Raw genomic sequence first — 20241 nt, forward strand, 5'->3', positions numbered from 1 at the left:
CATCGAGTACCCCATCCTTGCCCATTCGCCTGGACCTAAATCTTTTCCTCAATTTCACAGATTGCTGCCTTAAGGCCCCTGCTGTTTTGGATTTGGTTGTGGACAACAGATGCCCTAACCCCTTTTCGTTGTGGCCTTCTTAATGTGGTGGGCCGCGATTCTAGTATTAAAACTAAATGATGTGTCTTTGTTGAACAATCTTTCTCTCGGCTTGGCTTAGGGTCCTATTGGCAGGATCCTAACTCTATTCCTAAAAATGCTGCACAGCTGTTAAAGGATGCTTTCTGGCATAATGTTCAGGTTGGCCAATTTGTTAGTTCCATCCCATTGTCTATGTCCGACAATTTTTTACTTGTTAAATGTCATTATGAATTTGAGCCCTTTATGGACGCAAAGGTATCTCCATTTGCTTGTGCCCTTTTTATTAGGTTCAGGATCGGGTCTCTTCCTTTGTGCTGTTTAACGTACAAATAGTCCAGCTCAATTAATAGATCTAAACATTGCCCGATGGGTTGTAAAAGTGAAGAAACCGTTTCACATGTTTTCTTCCACTGTCAAGCGTATCATAAACAAAGAGCACTTTGGCTCATCCCGCTTTGCAAACAATTAGGGGTTAGATCCTGTCTTCACGCTGAGAGAATTTTAAAATGCGACCCATCCGTCCAGATAGTTCTACCATTGGCAAGATTTCTCGAGTCAATCTGGCGGTTGAGATTAGCAATTTTAAGGAACAAAACCGTGTAGTTAATGCTTAGTTTTACCTATGTATATTTATTAAACTTGGGTGTATGATTGTAGTTTTTGTTGTATAGGATATAGATATTGGTTCGGTTTATTATTGATTATTTATAGATCTAGGGAACTGATCCCTCATTTTATGTTGTGAGAATTTTAAAATGTGATTCATCCACCCAGATAGTTTTATTAATGGTAAAATCTTTTGTATTATTCTGATATCTGAGATTAGCAATTTTAAGGAGTAAGATTGGGGAACTAATTTTTAGACTTATTTATGTATATTTATCAAATTGGACGCTTGATTTTGGTCATTACTCTTCAGGATATAGATATTGGTGTATAATATTTTTAACCATCACTGATTCATGAAACCAGTTTCCTCGTTGAGTAGACCTTTTTTTTATACTAAGTGATGCTTATCTGGCTGTTTATTCTGTTTGTTTTTTAAACTTGTCTTGTCCCTTTTAACTGTGTTTTTACTTTACTTTTTTAGTACCCTCCTGCTCTTAAGAAGCTCTCTTCCTCTTTGTTGTGTATTGTACTTTAATGGTTTGTTTTTTACTTACCGAAATAAAGTTAAATGATGATGATGATGTGTTATATCATTATCGAAAACTGTAGATGGAGAAATTAATATGTTATCCACATAAGCTGGCCTCTTAAATTTATGTAATCCTTCATAATGACTGGAATAAAATTATTAGCAGCTATTTGATTGCAATGAAGTGCCTCTTTCTCACAATATTGCTATGTGTGTGCTCTACACTTTTTCTCCTCAAGCTGTAGATGTGTGCTTAATGGTGGAGCTATAATCATTCCAACATTCTGAACAAGACCTATCATTCTTGAGGTCCATGAGGACTTCGCCTTTTTAATCCGTAAGCAAAAAAAACTGCTCAAAGATCCCATGTGTTCTTGAGAACTGGACGAAGTCTTTGCTGAATCAATCTCTGACACCTGATTCTGAGGCGTCATGTTAAATAGATGAGGTTGCAGGTAAATTAAGTCAAGTCTGCCTCCACAATGTCTAACTTTGTAGAATTGAACTTGTCAGATTTATAAATAAAAGTAGAGCTCATCTCAAAAGAATGTCCCTCATCTCAATTTTCTCTGGTCTTGTCCTTGACCTGCAATATAAGGGGTGTGAGAGGGAAAGAAGCATGTTTAGAGTCACAGCCCAACTTGTTTAGATTTTGGTAATCTGAAAGAGCAGCTGACTAGTTTTGGACACGTTCTCTTTCAGTATCTTAATTTTTTTCAACTGCTTCTAGAGTTCCCACGTCTCCCACAGAAATTTGTGGATCAAGTTGTGTCACAACGTCAGTCCCAAATTATTGATACTTATTAGCCACCCCCTCAGTTTTGTGAGCTTTAATGGTAGGGAAGCCAATATCATAACCAATAGTGCAAACAGAAACAAAGGCAGTGGCAGTGACACCACTACTTTAGGAGAAGAGTTTATGAAAGGCATTTTCCATGTTGAGTGTTAAGTCTTGAGCAATCATCCAACCCTTTTAAAACCTAAGATTTGGTGGTCAGGGTAGATTCATTTTAGCCAGTACATTATCATGCATTTTTCTGTTATAATTGTAGAGTGTCAGCGGACTCATTTGGCTCCTTGCTGGTCTGCTGGCATTCACCAAGTGCTTTGGTTTAAAGTTGTGCTGTCATCAGGAAGAGCCTCAAAAGAGTACCTCAGAACTGTTTTGAAGAAAATGTTAGCAAGCGGGAAGCAAGAGCAAGGTGGCTGCAGTTCTCCAGAAGTTACTGCAAATAATTCTAGGCGGTAGATCCAAACCATGTACCCCCTAACCTCTGTTGCTGACCACATCAATGTCATCCTTACCTTAGTGTCCACTAAGCTCATTTTACCAACGCCCCACCAGGTTCCTATGGTACACAGCTGAGGTTGCACACTATGCACAACAAGAAAAAAGCAGACAGACAGCTGGGTAGGTGTCCTACTGTGACAGTCTTTGCACTCTCAGGAAGGCCTTTGAGTAGGGCTGTTTTGGTCTTGATTAGGCAATTTGGGCTGAGGAACCGGATCGAGCCACAACAACAGAGTGCCATGACCAAACAACATGTTATGGTCTCCTGAGCTTTACAAAATGAAACAACCGAGAAGTTAGCATGAGCAGCTTTTGGAACATCTGGTCACTCAGGAGGCATCTAGGTTATCTATTGCACCCCTGGAGACCGCTGTTGTCAGCCTTCTCTGTACAAGGGTTTACACTGAATAAAGGTCTCGGTAGGGCATTAAACCAATTCATTGGGATTAGGGCTGCAGAACCAGTTGAGTCTGAAGAGAAGCACATAGGTACGATAATGAATTGTAAATAGATTTAGAAATCTCTTGCCACTATTTCCACACACATGTAGAGAGTTCACAAAGGATATGTGCACCACATAAATTTATTTCCTAAGTGAGCACTTTATAAAGGGTAGCAAGTGATACAAGTGTGTTTACCATTCGACATTTCAAAATAAAGGCAATGCCTGTCGAGGTGAGTGCTGCCCTGAAGCGTGCTTGAAACAAGCATATACTGTTTTCAGTTTCACACTACTCATTTAAATGGATCATGATGAACTTTGAAAGCAGTTGTTTTGGTTGACATACAGTGAGATCAACTGGCACGTGTACATGAGCACCATTTAAATTGAATTGCTTTAGAACTGGTCAGTGGATAGTGTGATATCACAGTTCTATGGACCTTCTTGGAGAATGAATACATATCATGTTGTGAAGGGCTGCAGTAGATCATTAATGGCGAGATTTGTCCCAGAAGTTCATAATTGTTCGATGACCCTCACTCCATTTTATTTCTTGCACTGACTCAGGTTCAGATTTGGTCTCACACTTTTGTATAACCCATGTAACACACTGTCTAAAAATGGGCATCCTAAGGACTGACATGTTGATCTTTCCCACAAAGTGAATACTGTATTATGCAGTACATGCCAGTAGTGGCGAGAAATCAGTGGTTGTTAGCCATAGGGCAGTACAGCATCTGTGGTTGAACTTTGGGTCACACTTGCCCATCAGCAATAGGTAGTCATCACTATAAATCTCTTAATGGCCCAAGGATGAATGCATATCACCACCATCCCAAAAAGAACTACAGAGTTATTGTCAGTTTAGAACTATCTTTCCTGTGGGAGTTACTTATTTTATAAAAGGTAACAAATTGCAAGTATTACTTCTCTGCAGGTTCTACCATTCCTTTGAACAAATCACTGTTCCTAACTAGATCACTAGTGCTGGCCCTGTGTAATATACACATCACTACCATCAGAACTGATCAAATGAAAGAATGTATCCCTATCAAACTCACCTTAATGGTTCTTACTGGATTCCAGTTAAAACCAAGCTAAAATTTAAAGTATTCCATACCATACAGAAAACATTTGGAACTGGGGTCAGAATATATCAATAAATTGACTGCCAGCTGCATCCTAGCAAAGCGTATTAGTTTGCTTTTACACAGTGCTTAACAATGCAGTTTTTTAAGTGCTTTGACCAACAGGTGCAACACTTGATTAGTTCATTGGTACTCAATATATTAAACTAAGAAGAGCAAAAGACTAAGGCCCTCATTATGAGTTTTGCCAAACTCAAACCGCTGAGATACCGCCTGTGCGGTCCAAACACCGCCGGCCCTATTTACCACAGGACCTGCAGGAGGAAACAGCGGTGTGGTGAACAGGGCCTTAACAATGCAGCCGGCTTGTAATAGAACCGGTAGCAATGTGGCGGTGCGGCGGGTGCAGCAGCACCTGTCACGTATACCACTGTCTATAAACTGGGCAGTGGAATGCGCGACGGGGCTATGCATGGGGACCCCTGCACTGCCCATGCCAAGTGCATGGGCAGTGTAGGGACCCCTACGGGACACAGACACCCTCATTCTTCCAGCCTTTCCATGGTGGTGAAACCGCAACAAAAAGGCTTGTGGTATGGGGACTCGTAATCCGGAGGGCAGCGCTGCTTACAGCACTGTCCTGGCAGATTACAACCACTGGAACCTCCAGGCTGCCGGCTGGCAGCAACTTGGTGGTCCGAGCGTGGCGGCTCTGCCACGGTCATAATGCGGTGGTCCGACCACCGCCATGAGTCTGGCAGTCTCAAGACCACCAGAGACTCATAATGAGGGCCTAAGTTTGCCCCCAAAACTGTGATGTACGATCCTCATCAGGTGTTAGGAGTCAGAGCCTCAATAAATGACCCATCTTGCTAGCTTGAATATCTCCTATCAGCCAAGGCCCAAACCTCCTGATAACCAAGATTGAAAATTGGGACAGATGCTTGAGAGACACTGAGGTATGAGGTTCTGGAAAAAATACGTACTTTTCAGGAAACATCTCATATCACTGAGAAAATAAACTTATATATTCATAGGAATCCCAAAATAAGTTGTTCAGCACAAAGCAGTAGATATAGTCAATGAGGCCTCAACCCAATGCCTTACGATCTTCAAACCAGAACACTGAATATGGGTCACCTATGCCAGTCAAGTAACTACCACAGCAATACTAAATCAAACAAGTAAGTTTAGCAATCAATTTTATATCCAGCACAATAATATTCTACTGCTCAGTATAGCTCTCTGAAGTGGCCAAAAGAAAAAATATTCCCAGATGCATAATACTGTAATTAATAAATACACATACTGCAAAGTATAAACCACCCTGAAAGAGTACATCATGAAGGCTTAAGCATGTATTTTTAAAATACGGACAATTTTTATTGACACAATTTGTAGCTTTGCAATGACAATATGAAATGCCCTTTTGATCCCCACCGAAACCATAACAACAGTCACCCAAGCCCTCGTAAGCAGCAAACTGGACTACGGCAATGCCTTCTACACAGGAACCACGGCCAAACTCCAGAAGAGGCTGCAACTCATCCAGAACACCTCTGCACACCTGATCCTGGACATCCCCCGCCACTGTCACATCACAGGCCATCGGAGAAACCTGCACTGGCTCCCAGTCAACAAGAGAATCACCTTCAAACTCCTCACCCATGCTCACAAAGCACTGCACAACACTGGACCAAAATACCTCAACAGACGGCTTTCCTTCTACACCCCAACCCGGCATCTCAGCTCCGCCAACCTCGCCCTCGCAACCGTTCCACACATCCGCAAAACTACAACCGGAGGCAGATCATTCTCGCACCTTGCCGCAAAGACGTGGAATACTCTTCCCACCCACCTGTGTCAGACCAAAGACCTCCTTTCCTTCAGGAAACTTATCAAGACCTGGCTGTTCGAGCAGTAGCAGCACCTCCCCTCCACCCCACCCCCACCTAAGCACCTTGAGACCCTCACTGGTGAGTAGTGTGCTTTACAAATTCCTGATTAATTGATTGATTGATGGCAAGTTTACAAGCTTAGTGAGGAGATGTTACCTAATGGCTAGAGCTGCCAAGGTTGGAACTGGGGAGCCAGGTTCAAATCCTGGCCTCGGCTCAACATACTGTGATTCTGGGCAAATCACTTAAGGTTCTTATGCTCACAAAAACATGTGTAATGTCGGGTTCTCAGGTAAAAATGATCAGGTACCCATGTAAAGCACCCTCTTGCCCCTGAGTCAAGTTTACAATACACAATATTTCAAAAATAAATAAAATATAAATACACAGCAAACTCCCACAGTAAACCTCTGCATATTATATTCAAACTTTGATTGAAAAATCTGCTACCAAGCTGAACTTGCTGGAGCTTAAAGCTTCCAATGCCGATATTCCTGAACAGTTTCACATTAACTAATAAACAAAAGAGTTTCTTCTCAACAATCCTGAATTAACCTTAAAAAATACAGAATAATGTATCTTGACTCGTTCCATCAGTTTATTCTCATACCTGGGGTCTTTCTGGAACTGGTGAAGCAGCTGCAAGATCAGCTGACAAAACCTCAGCAGAGCTGCTAGTCTCCGCCTTGGCTTTAGGCCGGCGCCCTGGCACCTTAGTATGTGGTGCACGATCTACCTTCTGCTGTGTTCGAGTTGCTTTCTCCTGGCCTTTGGTGACCGTCCCCACAACTGGGACAGACTTCTTGGGTTCCTTAGTTTCCTTTGGAGTTCTTCGTTTTGGGGGCATCACACAAATGTCAGATTTTGACAGGAAAAAGAACAAATGTCCAGTCAGCAACAAAGTAGTTCCTCAGTATTTCTCAATTTTGGTTGGCTGCTATCATTTAACTCCAGTCACAAATAGTCATATCTTCTGAGGTGACAATTCCAAATACACAACTTTAGGACAGTTGTATAAACATTTCATGTAGTAAAATGAATAATGTCAATCGCAAAAGAGAGGAACATTAAATCGATATAGTTTGCTAAACAACTGCTTGATAATGGGGACTGGCATTTCATGAACACCCTCGCGTGCCTTCGTTTGTGGTATTCGAAATAGTGACAGTCCAGTCCTGGGTTTGGGTCTTGAGCTTCATCAGCATATATTGTTTATTAGTATTACAAAGTGGATGCCTTGTTCAATTCGGAAGCAGATACCAGTTGAGTTTAAATCTGTAATGCAGGAATAGAAATTAAAAAGTCATATTATATCCAAGCGCAACATATGGATTGCCATCTATATTGCTATCTACTATCCAAGGCTTTGAAATTGCTGTGGTATAATAGTATGGGAAATATTTTCTAAGCAGCGTGGAAACATTACTTTAATTTTACATTTTACCACATCAGGATGTGTTATAGGCCCAGATAGCTTGCCCTTAATATACAAATTAAAATGCATAATGTTTGGTGAGAAAAACATTCCTTAAGCGCAACAGGTATACTTAGACATGCTATATGTGCTGTGCCACTCGACTCAGGATGCACATCAGAGATAAAACCCAAAAGGAACAAAATTGGTCTGGGGCTGCTTGAGCTCCTGGTTAGAGAGCTTGTGGCCTTACAGTTTGCACTACACTGTTAGTATTGGAGATGGACCAAGTCTGATTTACATATGGCTGAACTCTGGAGTAAGATAGTGGGCAAAACAAGCAATGGACTGGAATGTGTAATCAAGCTATTGCCAGTAGCTGAGGCTCTTGCAAGCATTTGTTCTCTGTAATGGGACCTATTCTTGTGCAGAGATCTGCACATGCAAAATTACCTACATGTAGCTTTCCGACTACATCAGCATGGAAATCCCGGGAAGCTATTCACCAGGTAGAGATTTCCACTTAGTAGGTGCATGTGGCTCCAACCCCTTACATAAGGGGGAGAGTTAAATGACTGAAATTCTGACCATAAAGCTACTAGTAATAGTGCATATCAAATGAAAAATACCCTACTTATGAAATGTTTAATTTGTCTTCTCTGAAGTGGAAACAGTGCTTTAAAACTAAAGTACATCGTATCTGATTTGGGGCTATGGACCATTTTAAATATCTAAGTGCCAACTTACATTACTCTTCCCTTGAAGTACCTAAAGACAAACCGCCTGACAATGATGCCATGCCATCCATGAGTAGAGGATGGCGTGTGATCTCAGGAGAGAGCCATATCCTATTACAAGCTGTCAACGCTGCAGTCAGCACCACTGAAGAGAAGACTGTGTCCCCACATGATGACACCCCAAACAACATGTCATGGCTGGCTAGCAGTCTCCTTCCTCTGATCACCTACAGACGGCTAGCTCCTAGGCACTAGGTGAAGTTCCATGAATGCTCATCCTGGCTATACAAGAATCACATCCAACTACCCATCATCCTATAGGTTTATGAGTGGCCTGTTGGACCTGGCCCTCTCTGAAGTGTGATCCCGAAACTTTTTTGCCTTCAGCACTCCTGTTTTCCGAATTTCGTTTTTGTTGTCATTAAGACTCTACAAACTTTACCACTGCTAGCCATTGCTAAAATGCTTGCACTCCCTCCTTAAAAACATTGTAAAATTGGCTTACACCCAATTACACCCAATTGGCACATTTAGTTTACCTATAAGTACCTAGTAATGTGTACCCAGGGCCTGTGAAATGCATACTACTATTGGGCCTGCATCATGTATTGTGCAACCCACTTAAGCAGCCCCTTAAAACATGCCTCATGCCTGCCACTGCAGCCTGCATGCAGTTTTAACCCACCAATGCAACTTGGCGAAGTAAACCTTTTTCTATGCCTAAACCTTCATTTATGATACAGATGTCACCCGTAAGGTGGACCCCAAACAGCCCTTAGGATAGGGTTTACCATATATTAACAAACTCAGGTTTGTCACTTGTCTGTTGTGACCCCAGACAATCTGGGGCTAGGGCAGGGACGAAGGGGATGCCTGACACCCCAGGGGTTGGAAACCTCTAGAAGAATCTCCTATTTCAAAGTGGGCACTAGGGATAAATAATGGACCGTCAGACCCAACTCGTCAGTACACATCTTGGACATGTAGAAGACTCAGAAGAAGGACTGCTGTTCGGCTCTGCTGCATGAAGGACTGCGACTCTGCAGCTATTCTGTCCTCCTGCCTGAGTGAGAAAGACTGGACCTGCTTCTTGAACCCAGGAGCACCAGAGTGACTCCAAGGGCTAGCTGACTGGCCTCCTAATCAGAGCCTCAGAGACAGAACAGGCTCAAACAACCTTGTACTAGGCACCAGGACTCGAACAACTGTCACTCCTGTCCTCACAAGTTTGCCATCTCTGTTCTGGACCTTTGGAAGTGGGCCAGAAGGTGCTCTACCAGGCCCACATGTGGTCCTGGCAGAACAGACACATAGAAGCCACTGCACAAAGCATCACCTTTCCAACCTCAGCATCGGAGGTGCTGCGTGACACAACACCTCTCCAAACTCTGCATCGGGAAGCTGCATGAATCGTCTTTGGTGAAGGACTTCACATCGCCACCCACAGCCTTCCAGAACTACTGCTGATCCACACATCCTCAATGCAAGCCTTCGCATTGCAAGCCCCTCATCGATGGCATGCTTGACAATGCAGGGACTTCGAATCACAAGCCCTGCAGCTTCTTTGTAACCAGCCAGAGTGCAGTGCCCCTTAATACAGGACTTCACATCATGAACTCCTCAGACGGCCTTCTCAATGATGACACAGGACCTTGCACCACGGTCCTGTAGCTTCCATGAATCTCCACTGCATGATGCATCCTCAATGCTGCAATTCGCATCGCTCCGCAATCAGGATCTAAGGTACTTTTGTTCAGCGTTCCTAACTGTGTCCCTGTAGTGGGTCCGTGCTCTATCGAGGTCATGCTGAATTTGTGAGTAGATCCCAGTCCAGCCCAACCAGATACTCACAGTTGGTGCCTTGAGCTTTTTGGGGCGATTTTCATTTAAATCTTTAATACTTCGTACCTTTTGCCCTACTGATTTGATTTTTGTCATTTCTTTTGTAACTATTTATAAATGTAACTTTATTTTTCTGAACTGGTGTGGTATTTTTCTACAAAAAAATGTAACAATCCTCACTGTGCAATGAAAGGCATATTATATTGTATGAACTGTATTATTTCCAAAGTAAGTGAACATAAATTAATGCAAAAAATGCTTTAGAGTGGCCTCCGCCACATGGTGTCCAAGCTGTGTATTTTACAATGGTATCATACAAGCATTAATAAACTTTTCATATATAATACTGCCCTTGATAAATTAACTGATAAGAGGGCACATTTGATTTCAGCCATATGCTTCTGCGTTATATGTTATCCCCAAATTCAAACGAAGATTATTGTAAGAGATTGGGTTATTAGTTGAGAAGGAGGTGAGTCCTTCAGAAGTAATAAGTCAGCAGGAGTCTGTTTACTGGGAACAAAGTGCCCATTGTAGCACTTGACCCTTTCAGGGTAGCGAAGTACAGCAGCCCAAGGCATACTCAGGGGATCGGGTGTGGACTAGTAATCCCAATACACTGCTATGCAACAACTCCTCAATAAACCATTACCCAGTCAGTTCTTTTTCTTTTAAAAAAGGAAAAGTCACTTTATTACTCACACACATTACTAAAGATTACAGATTAATATGCAAAAAAGTCCATTAGGCAAATTAAAGTATATTTGGTGATCATATTACACGGCTGAGGGGTCCTGTAACGACGATATCCCAAACTACACCAGATATACACCACCACTACATCACAATATAAGGGGTGTCATTTTAGGTAAGGAAGGCCTACTGGCTTTGTAAGAGTGTCACCAGATTAATAGAAGCAACCACATGTCATGTTTCATCATTGCAATGAGTAAGTACAGCATTAATCATCAATAGTATTCACTATAATGATACACATAGAATTGTCAAAGTCAATATTCCCAACAAAGGCACTTTCAAATAAACATGCATTCTAGTTTTTCTTCATATCAAACAGGACACAAAGTGTACCCATTGGACCAGCCATAAGTTGTACCTGTCTGCCAGAGCACAAAAGCTCTTGCTGTGGGAGTGTTAAAAACAAAAGGAAACTTCATTGGTGACACTGCTCTTAATTTTGAGGCACCACAGGAGAAAGGAACTTTGAAGAATAGCCCCCTTGCAGGGCATTATGGGGCACTCCTGTGCCTCTGTTCTTAAAAATCTGAACAGCAGCTTTGCCCGCTGTTCATTGTTTAATGCAGCTTCATGGTACACAATATTTTTAAGTTCTGTGTGCCCCAGTCCCACCCGGAAAACACCCACTTCCCTTCCACCTTTTTGCATTAGAGACAATGCAGTGAGCCTACTTCTGCACAGTCAAGCTATACCTTTGCTCCTGCTTCCATTGTCATAGGGGCAACAGGTTCCTCTGCTCCTACCTATGGGCTGGAGTTGGCCACAGTCTTCACTTTTCCCTGCCCATGTGAAGTGCAGAGTGCTACCATTACAAGTCACCCTTGGTTTTGTAGTCCTGAGGTATGTTTTCTCTGGAAGTTCTTTTCCTTTGTTGGCCCCTGGGGGGCATAACAAATTCAGGCACCTCCACACCCCTGCAATTAAAAAAAGAAATAGACGTGCTGACCCCCAGGGCCTAGTCCCATCTTGGGGGCCTGTGAGAAAATACTGGCAGAGCAACATGTGCTTGTTTTTGTTTTCTTTTCCCCTGGGGCCAAAACTTAAAACAACCACATCACTGGCCCATAGGGCTGATTTTCTTAATCTTTCTCGCATTTTGCTCCAGGTGACCATCCTAGCTATCATCATAACTTTCTACAGTCCTCCTAGTCTGTAAAGGTGCTTTCTGCAGGAACCAGGGTTTTCAAATGCTACTGTCCTGCTGGTGAGGGCATCCTGACACCCCTCCATAAGCAGACAACAAAATACACTCTCTGCTGCACGTCACTGATCACACAGCCTCCTGGCTTCTCAAAGTCCACCAGTGTTATGTTATGTTATTTTTATTTCTACCGCGCACAGCTGCCCCAGCAAAGGGGCGTCCCGGCGCTTTGAGAAGGTAAACACAACACAGCACTAAAAGCGGGCAAAAGAAAACAAAACACAACAGATAAGCTTAGACAAATAAAAAGGTCTTAATAGCCCGCCTAAACTGAAGGAGCTCATCAATGGCCCGGATTTGTGGAGGAAGAGAATTCCACCAACTCGCTGCCAGGACTCGAAAGGAGCGGACCCCAATTCTGCTCAGCTTAAAGCGCGGAACCACTGCTAAGTTCTGGCCTAACGATCTAAGAGTGCGAGAGGGAACATAAGGAATCAGCAATTTCTCCATAATTTGCGGGGAAGTACCCTTTAAGATTTTAAATGCAAAACAGAGAACCTTAAATCTAATCCTCTGCTGCACAGGGAGCCAGTGGAGAGAGCGCAGAGTATTGGACACCGAACATCGCCTGGGGAGACCAGTCACCAGTCGGGCCGCAGCGTTTTGAACCCGCTGGAGCCGCCGAAATTCTGACTGGTTTATCCCCGCCAGTAGGGAGTTGGCATAGTCCAACCTAGACAGCACTGATGCTTGAACCACCAGCTGTCTTGTAGGTGCATCAAAGAATTTGAGGATAGGTCGAAGTCCTCTGATGATGCCATAGCAAGAAGCCGCCACCTTCTTGGTATGACAGATGAAACTCAGAGAAGAATCAAACCATACCCCCAAGTTTTTTATCTCTGCCGCTGGGAGGGGAGTCACACCCAACTCCGAAGGCCACCATTTATCATCCCACAAAACCATCTGTTTACCCACCACCATAATCTCCGTCTTTTTGGTGTTTAACTGGAGACAGTTGGATTTCATCCAGTTAGCCACTTCCCGCAGACCATCACAAAACCTGGGAGCCTCCAGGTCTGAGTCCCCACTCAGTGTGACCGCCAGCTGCGTATCATCTGCGTCAAAGTCCACCAGTGTGTCAGGGAAGCCAAAGAGGAGTCCTCAGGACCCAATCGAGGGTGCCCCGGCAGGTCCTATCCCTTACCTGTTCCTCAGAGGATACAAGGGGGTCAGTTCCTCTCGCCCTTGAGACTCCTCCTTGTCCTGGAGGTCTGCTGGAGTCAAGGCCCTTAGTCCCTCCTTGCAAGCAACATGTGGCTTCTCCTTCCAGCCGGGCATCCTTTTGCCACCATTGTTGTCAGGTCCAGGGTCTTCTCAACAGTCTCTTCCTTGTGCATTGCTTTTATGTGGAGTGGAACTTTGTAGTTGCCAGGCATCTCTGACCAATCCTAGGATGCCACATCATCCCTCCACCCATGTCCAAACCATCCTGCACAGCATTCACACACAAACCAATATGGTGACTTCAAGTTTTCTGTGGAAAGAGCTTCCCTGACCGCGTCATCTCCACCCTACCAGAACTTCAAAGGTGAGTACCTTCTTTGTTGGCTCCAGTGGACTGGCTTTCCTCCTTTGTTCCAGTGTGCCTGGGTTGTCTCAGAGGCCTGATCATCTGCTTGAGCCCTGTTCCACTTCTTGAACCCAGGAGTGTCAGAGTGATTCCAAAGACTAGTTGGCTGGCACAGCCTCATGGACAGAAAAGGCTCCACTCATCTTGAACCCACAAGTGGACCCAGCCTGAGTGAGTCTCCAACCCCTAGGCCTGGAACTTTGACGCTGGTGCTAAACTTGCCCAGATAGCCAAAATTCAAACCTTGGGAGTTAGAAACTTTCTGGCTAAAAACTACTCTAAGAACCAACAGGAAACTGGGACCAACCTGCTCGTCTATTCTTCCAAGGTGCCTCGCTGGTTGGCCTGGCTCCACGCAGCTCCAGCTACATTCTTTTCTGCAGTAGCAAGTCCTTTTCAGCGATCCTTCATGAAAGTGGTATCCGACCTCGTGGAACTTTCATCTGCTACAGCCTCCAGCTTCAGCCTGCTAGAGATTTTCAACTTCCTTAAAAGTGACTAAGGGCCTAATTTAGAGATTGAGACAAATGTGATGGATATCCCGTCCTCCGTATTACGATCCCATAATAGTCTATGGAGATCATAATACAGCGGATGAGATATTGGTCACGTTTCTGACGGAGTAACCCATCTCCCATACTCTAAATCAGACCCTAAGCCTGAAAGAAGAAATCTTCACTGCAACTATATCCAGCAGCTTCCAGACATCAATGCTCCCTACGTAGACACCTCCTGCAGCCTTGCCTTGCTGAACTTTACCTTCTCGGAACATTTTCTTCAGAATATCTTCTAAGCCCAAAGGTAAGCACCAATCAGGCCCAATTCACTTCTTGTATCCAACCCGCAATTCATTTCTGTCACCTATATTTTTCATCTTTGACTCATTCTCGCGTGACAAGATGTCTGCGGTTTTCAGGTGCTCATTTGTACCTTAAAATTTGAAAATTCATAATTCTGGTTCTGCTAATTGGATTTTTGTCATTTTTGTGTCAAATAATTTATTAACATTTATTCTAATTTTCTAAGTTGCTGTAGAATTTATTTTCCTTGTGTGCTGCACAAATACTTCACATATTACCTTTAAGTTAAGCCTGACTGCTTTTGTTCCAAGGTACAAGACGGTTAAGCACAGGTTCATTTAGTGACTTTTGTGGTTCACTCTGATAGGGATTGTTGCTGTTGCTTTAAGATGGGTCAAACCCCATTCACTGAACAACCTAATTTCTCACATTAGCATTTAACGACTTTGCTCCCTTCAATCTACCAAATGAAAACACAGCATTAACAAGTGCACCTCATCAATTCATAAAAGGACAAGCCCTAAAAAGGTGATGGTCCAAACGCCAAAGGCTTTCCAATCATATCACTTGTTCATACTACTTACTATTGCCATGGTTGTAAGCTAGAATGAACAAGTTCCATTTCTAATTAAACATAGTGGATGAATTTAACTGACATTCCTGTGCTACTGCACAAAGCATCACCTTTCCAACCTCAGCATCGGAGGTGCTGCGTGACACAACACCTCTCCAAACTCTGCATCGGGAAGCTGCATGAATCGTCTTTGGTGAAGGACTTCACATCGCCACCCACAGCCTTCCAGAACTACTGCTGATCCACACATCCTCAATGCAAGCCTTCGCATTGCAAGCCCCTCATCGATGGCATGCTCGACAATGCAGGGACTTCGCATCACAAGCCCTGCAGCTTCTTTGTAACCAGCCAGAGTGCAGTGCCCCTTAATACAGGACTTCACATCATGAACTCCTCAGACGGCCTTCTCAATGATGACACAGGACCTTGCACCACGGTCCTGTAGCTTCCATGAATCTCCACTGCATGATGCATCCTCAATGCTGCAATTCGCATCGCTCCGCAATCAGGATCTAAGGTACTTTTGTTCAGCGTTCCTAACTGTGTCCCTGTAGTGGGTCCACGCTCTATCGAGGTCATGCTGAATTTGTGAGTAGATCCCAGTCCAGCCCAACCAGATACTCACAGTTGGTGCCTTGAGCTTTTTGGGGCGATTTTCATTTAAATCTTTAATACTGCGTACCTTTTGCCCTACTGATTTGATTTTTGTCATTTCTTTTGTAACTATTTATAAATGTAACTTTATTTTTCTGAACTGGTGTGGTATTTTTCTACAAAAAAATGTAACAATACTCACTGTGCAATGAAAGGCATATTATATTGTATGAACTGTATTATTTCCAAAGTAAGTGAACATAAATTAATGCAAAAAATGCTTTAGAGTGGCCTCCGCCACATGGTGTCCAAGCTGTGTATTTTACAATGGTATCATACAAGCATTAATAAACTTTTCATATATAATACTGCCCTTGATAAATTAACTGATAACAGGGCACATTTGATTTCAGCCATATGCTTCTGCGTTATATGTTATCCCCAAATTCAAACGAAGATTATTGTAAGAGATTGGGTTATTAGTTGAGAAGGAGGTGAGTCCTTCAGAAGTAATAAGTCAGCAGGAGTCTGTTTACTGGGAACAAAGTGCCCATTGTAGCACTTGACCCTTTCAGGGTAGCGAAGTACAGCAGCCCAAGGCATACTCAGGGGATCGGGTGTGGACTAGCAATCCCAATACACTGCTATGCAACAACTCCTCAATAAACCATTACCCAGTCAGTTCTTTTTCTTTTAAAAAGGAAAAGTCACTTTATTACTCACACACATTACTAAATATTACAGATTAATATGCAAAAAAGTCCATTAGGCAAATTAAAGTATATTTGGTGATCATATTACACGGCTGACGGGTCCTGTAACGACGATATCCCAAACTACACCAGATATACACCACCACTACATCACAATATAAGGGGTGTCATTTTAGGTAAGGAAGGCCTACTGGCTTTGTAAGAGTGTCACCAGATTAATAGAAGCAACCACATGTCATGTTTCATCATTGCAATGAGTAAGTACAGCATTAATCATCAATAGTATTCACTATAATGATACACATAGAATTGTCAAAGTCAATATTCCCAACAAAGGCACTTTCAAATAAACATGCATTCTAGTTTTTCTTCATATCAAACAGGACACAAAGTGTACCCATTGGACCAGCCATAAGTTGTACCTGTCTGCCAGAGCACAAAAGCTCTTGCTGATGGAGTGTTAAAAACAAAAGGAAACTTCATTGGTGACACTGCTCTTAATTTTGAGGCACCACAGGAGAAAGGAACTTTGAAGAATAGCCCCCTTGCAGGGCATTATGGGGCACTCCTGTGCCTCTGTTCTTAAAAATCTGAACAGCAGCTTTGCCCGCTGTTCATTGTTTAATGCAGCTTCATGGTACACAATATTTTTAAGTTCTGTGTGCCCCAGTCCCACCCGGAAAACACCCACTTCCCTTCCACCTTTTTGCATTAGAGACAATGCAGTGAGCCTACTTCTGCACAGTCAAGCTATACCTTTGCTCCTGCTTCCATTGTCATAGGGGCAACAGGTTCCTCTGCTCCTACCTATGGGCTGGAGTTGGCCACAGTCTTCACTTTTCCCTGCCCATGTGAAGTGCAGAGTGCTACCATTACAAGTCACCCTTGGTTTTGTAGTCCTGAGGTATGTTCTCTCTGGAAGTTCTTTTCCTTTGTTGGCCCCTGGGGGCATAACAAATTCAGGCACCTCCACACCCCTGCAATTAAAAAAAGAAATAGACGTGCTGACCCCCAGGGCCTAGTCCCATCTTGGGGGCCTGTGAGAAAATACTGGCAGAGCAACATGTGCTTGTTTTTGTTTTCTTTTCCCCTGGGGCCAAAACTTAAAACAACCATATCACTGGCCCATAGGGCTGATTTTCTTAATCTTTCTCGCATTTTGCTCCAGGTGACCATCCTAGCTATCATCATAACTTTCTACAGTCCTCCTAGTCTGTAAAGGTGCTTTCTGCAGGAACCAGGGTTTTCAAATGCTACTGTCCTGCTGGTGAGGGCATCCTGACACCCCTCCATAAGCAGACAACAAAATACACTCTCTGCTGCACGTCACTGATCACACAGCCTCCTGGCTTCTCAAAGTCCACCAGTGTTATGTTATGTTATTTTTATTTCTACCGCGCACAGCTGCCCCAGCAAAGGGGCGTCCCGGCGCTTTGAGAAGGTAAACACAACACAGCACTAAAAGCGGGCAAAAGAAAACAAAACACAACAGATAAGCTTAGACAAATAAAAAGGTCTTAATAGCCCGCCTAAACTGAAGGAGCTCATCAATGGCCCGGATTTGTGGAGGAAGAGAATTCCACCAACTCGCTGCCAGGACTCGAAAGGAGCGGCCCCCAATTCTGCTCAGCTTAAAGCGCGGAACCACTGCTAAGTTCTGGCCTAACGATCTAAGAGTGCGAGAGGGAACATAAGGAATCAGCAATTTCTCCATAATTTGCGGGGAAGTACCCTTTAAGATTTTAAATGCAAAACAGAGAACCTTAAATCTAATCCTCTGCTGCACAGGGAGCCAGTGGAGAGAGCGCAGAGTATTGGACACCGAACATCGCCTGGGGAGACCAGTCACCAGTCGGGCCGCAGCGTTTTGAACCCGCTGGAGCCGCCGAAATTCTGACTGGTTTATCCCCGCCAGTAGGGAGTTGGCATAGTCCAACCTAGACAGCACTGATGCTTGAACCACCAGCTGTCTTGTAAGTGCATCAAAGAATTTGAGGATAGGTCGAAGTCCTCTGATGATGCCATAGCAAGAAGCCGCCACCTTCTTGGTATGACAGATGAAACTCAGAGAAGAATCAAACCATACCCCCAAGTTTTTTATCTCTGCCGCTGGGAGGGGAGTCACACCCAACTCCGAAGGCCACCATTTATCATCCCACAAAACCACCTGTTTACCCACCACCATAATCTCCGTCTTTTTGGTGTTTAACTGGAGAGAGTTGGATTTCATCCAGTTAGCCACTTCCCGCAGACCATCACAAAACCTGGGAGCCTCCAGGTCTGAGTCCCCACTCAGTGTGACCGCCAGCTGCGTATCATCTGCGTCAAAGTCCACCAGTGTGTCAGGGAAGCCAACGAGGAGTCCTCAGGACCCAATCGAGGGTGCCCCGGCAGGTCCTATCCCTTACCTGTTCCTCAGAGGATACAAGGGGGTCAGTTCCTCTCGCCCTTGAGACTCCTCCTTGTCCTGGAGGTCTGCTGGAGTCAAGGCCCTTAGTCCCTCCTTGCAAGCAACATGGGGCTTCTCCTTCCAGCCGGGCATCCTTTTGCCACCATTGTTGTCAGGTCCAGGGTCTTCTCAACAGTCTCTTCCTTGTGCATCGCTTTTATGTGGAGTGGAACTTTGTAGTTGCCAGGCATCTCTGACCAATCCTAGGATGCCACATCATCCCTCCACCCATGTCCAAACCGTCCTGCACAGCATTCACACACAAACCAATATGGTGACTTCAAGTTTTCTGTGGAAAGAGCTTCCCTGACCGCGTCATCTCCACCCTACCAGAACTTCAAAGGTGAGTACCTTCTTTGTTGGCTCCAGTGGACTGGCTTTCCTCCTTTGTTCCAGTGTGCCTGGGTTGTCTCAGAGGCCTGATCATCTGCTTGAGCCCTGTTCCACTTCTTGAACCCAGGAGTGTCAGAGTGACTCCAAAGACTAGTTGGCTGGCACAGCCTCATGGACAGAAAAGGCTCCACTCATCTTGAACCCACAAGTGGACCCAGCCTGAGTGAGTCTCAAACCCCTAGGCCTGGAACTTTGACGCTGGTGCTAAACTTGCCCAGATAGCCAAAATTCAAACCTTGGGAGTTAGAAACTTTCTGGCTAAAAACTACTCTAAGAACCAACAGGAAACTGGGACCAACCTGCTCGTCTATTCTTCCAAGGTGCCTCGCTGGTTGGCCTGGCTCCACGCAGCTCCAGCTACATTCTATTCTGCAGTAGCAAGTCCTTTTCAGCGATCCTTCACGAAAGTGGTATCCGACCTCGTGGAACTTTCATCTGCTACAGCCTCCAGCTTCAGCCTGCTAGAGATTTTCAACTTCCTTAAAAGTGACTAAGGGCCTAATTTAGAGATTGAGACAAATGTGATGGATATCCCGTCCTCCGTATTACGATCCCATAATAGTCTATGGAGATCATAATACAGCGGATGAGATATTGGTCACGTTTCTGATGGAGTAACTCATCTCCCATACTCTAAATCAGACCCTAAGCCTGAAAGAAGAAATCTTCACTGCAACTATATCCAGCAGCTCCCAGACATCAATGCTCCCTACGTAGACACCTCCTGCAGCCTTGCCTTGCTGAACTTTACCTTCTCGGAACATTTTCTTCAGAATATCTTCTAAGCCCAAAGGTAAGCACCAATTAGGCCCAATTCACTTCTTGTATCCAACCCGCAATTCATTTCTGTCACCTATATTTTTCATCTTTGACTCATTCTCGCGTGACAAGATGTCTGCGGTTTTCAGGTGCTCGTTTGTACCTTAAAATTTGAAAATTCATAATTCTGGTTCTGCTAATTGGATTTTTGTCATTTTTGTGTCAAATAATTTATTAACATTTATTCTAATTTTCTAAGTTGCTGTAGAATTTATTTTCCTTGTGTGCTGCACAAATACTTCACATATTACCTTTAAGTTAAGCCTGACTGCTTTTGTTCCAAGGTACAAGACGGTTAAGCACAGGTTCATTTAGTGACTTTTGTGGTTCACTCTGATAGGTATTGTTGCTGTTGCTTTAAGATGGGTCAAACCCCATTCA

At 43.9% G+C, this 20241-nt stretch overlaps 1 protein-coding gene across 4 annotated transcripts in view; it reads right to left on the bottom strand.

Annotated features, from left to right (window-relative positions):
• Positions 1-20241, bottom strand: part of DYNC1I1 (dynein cytoplasmic 1 intermediate chain 1) — a 1447115-nt gene that overhangs the window by 1352515 nt on the left and 74359 nt on the right. For 2 of the 4 annotated variants that reach the window (XM_069211739.1, XM_069211740.1), the window contains exon 2: positions 6609-7273. The exons of the other annotated variants lie outside the window; for them this stretch is intronic. In XM_069211739.1, the coding sequence (XP_069067840.1) occupies positions 6609-6845 (237 nt within the window). In that variant the 5' untranslated portion in view covers positions 6846-7273. The remainder of the gene's footprint in view (positions 1-6608; positions 7274-20241) is intronic. 4 annotated transcript variants of the gene reach the window in all.

Source organism: Pleurodeles waltl, chromosome 10 (genome assembly GCF_031143425.1).
Source record: "Pleurodeles waltl isolate 20211129_DDA chromosome 10, aPleWal1.hap1.20221129, whole genome shotgun sequence".
In the NCBI taxonomy this organism is placed as follows: Eukaryota; Metazoa; Chordata; class Amphibia; order Caudata; family Salamandridae; genus Pleurodeles; species Pleurodeles waltl.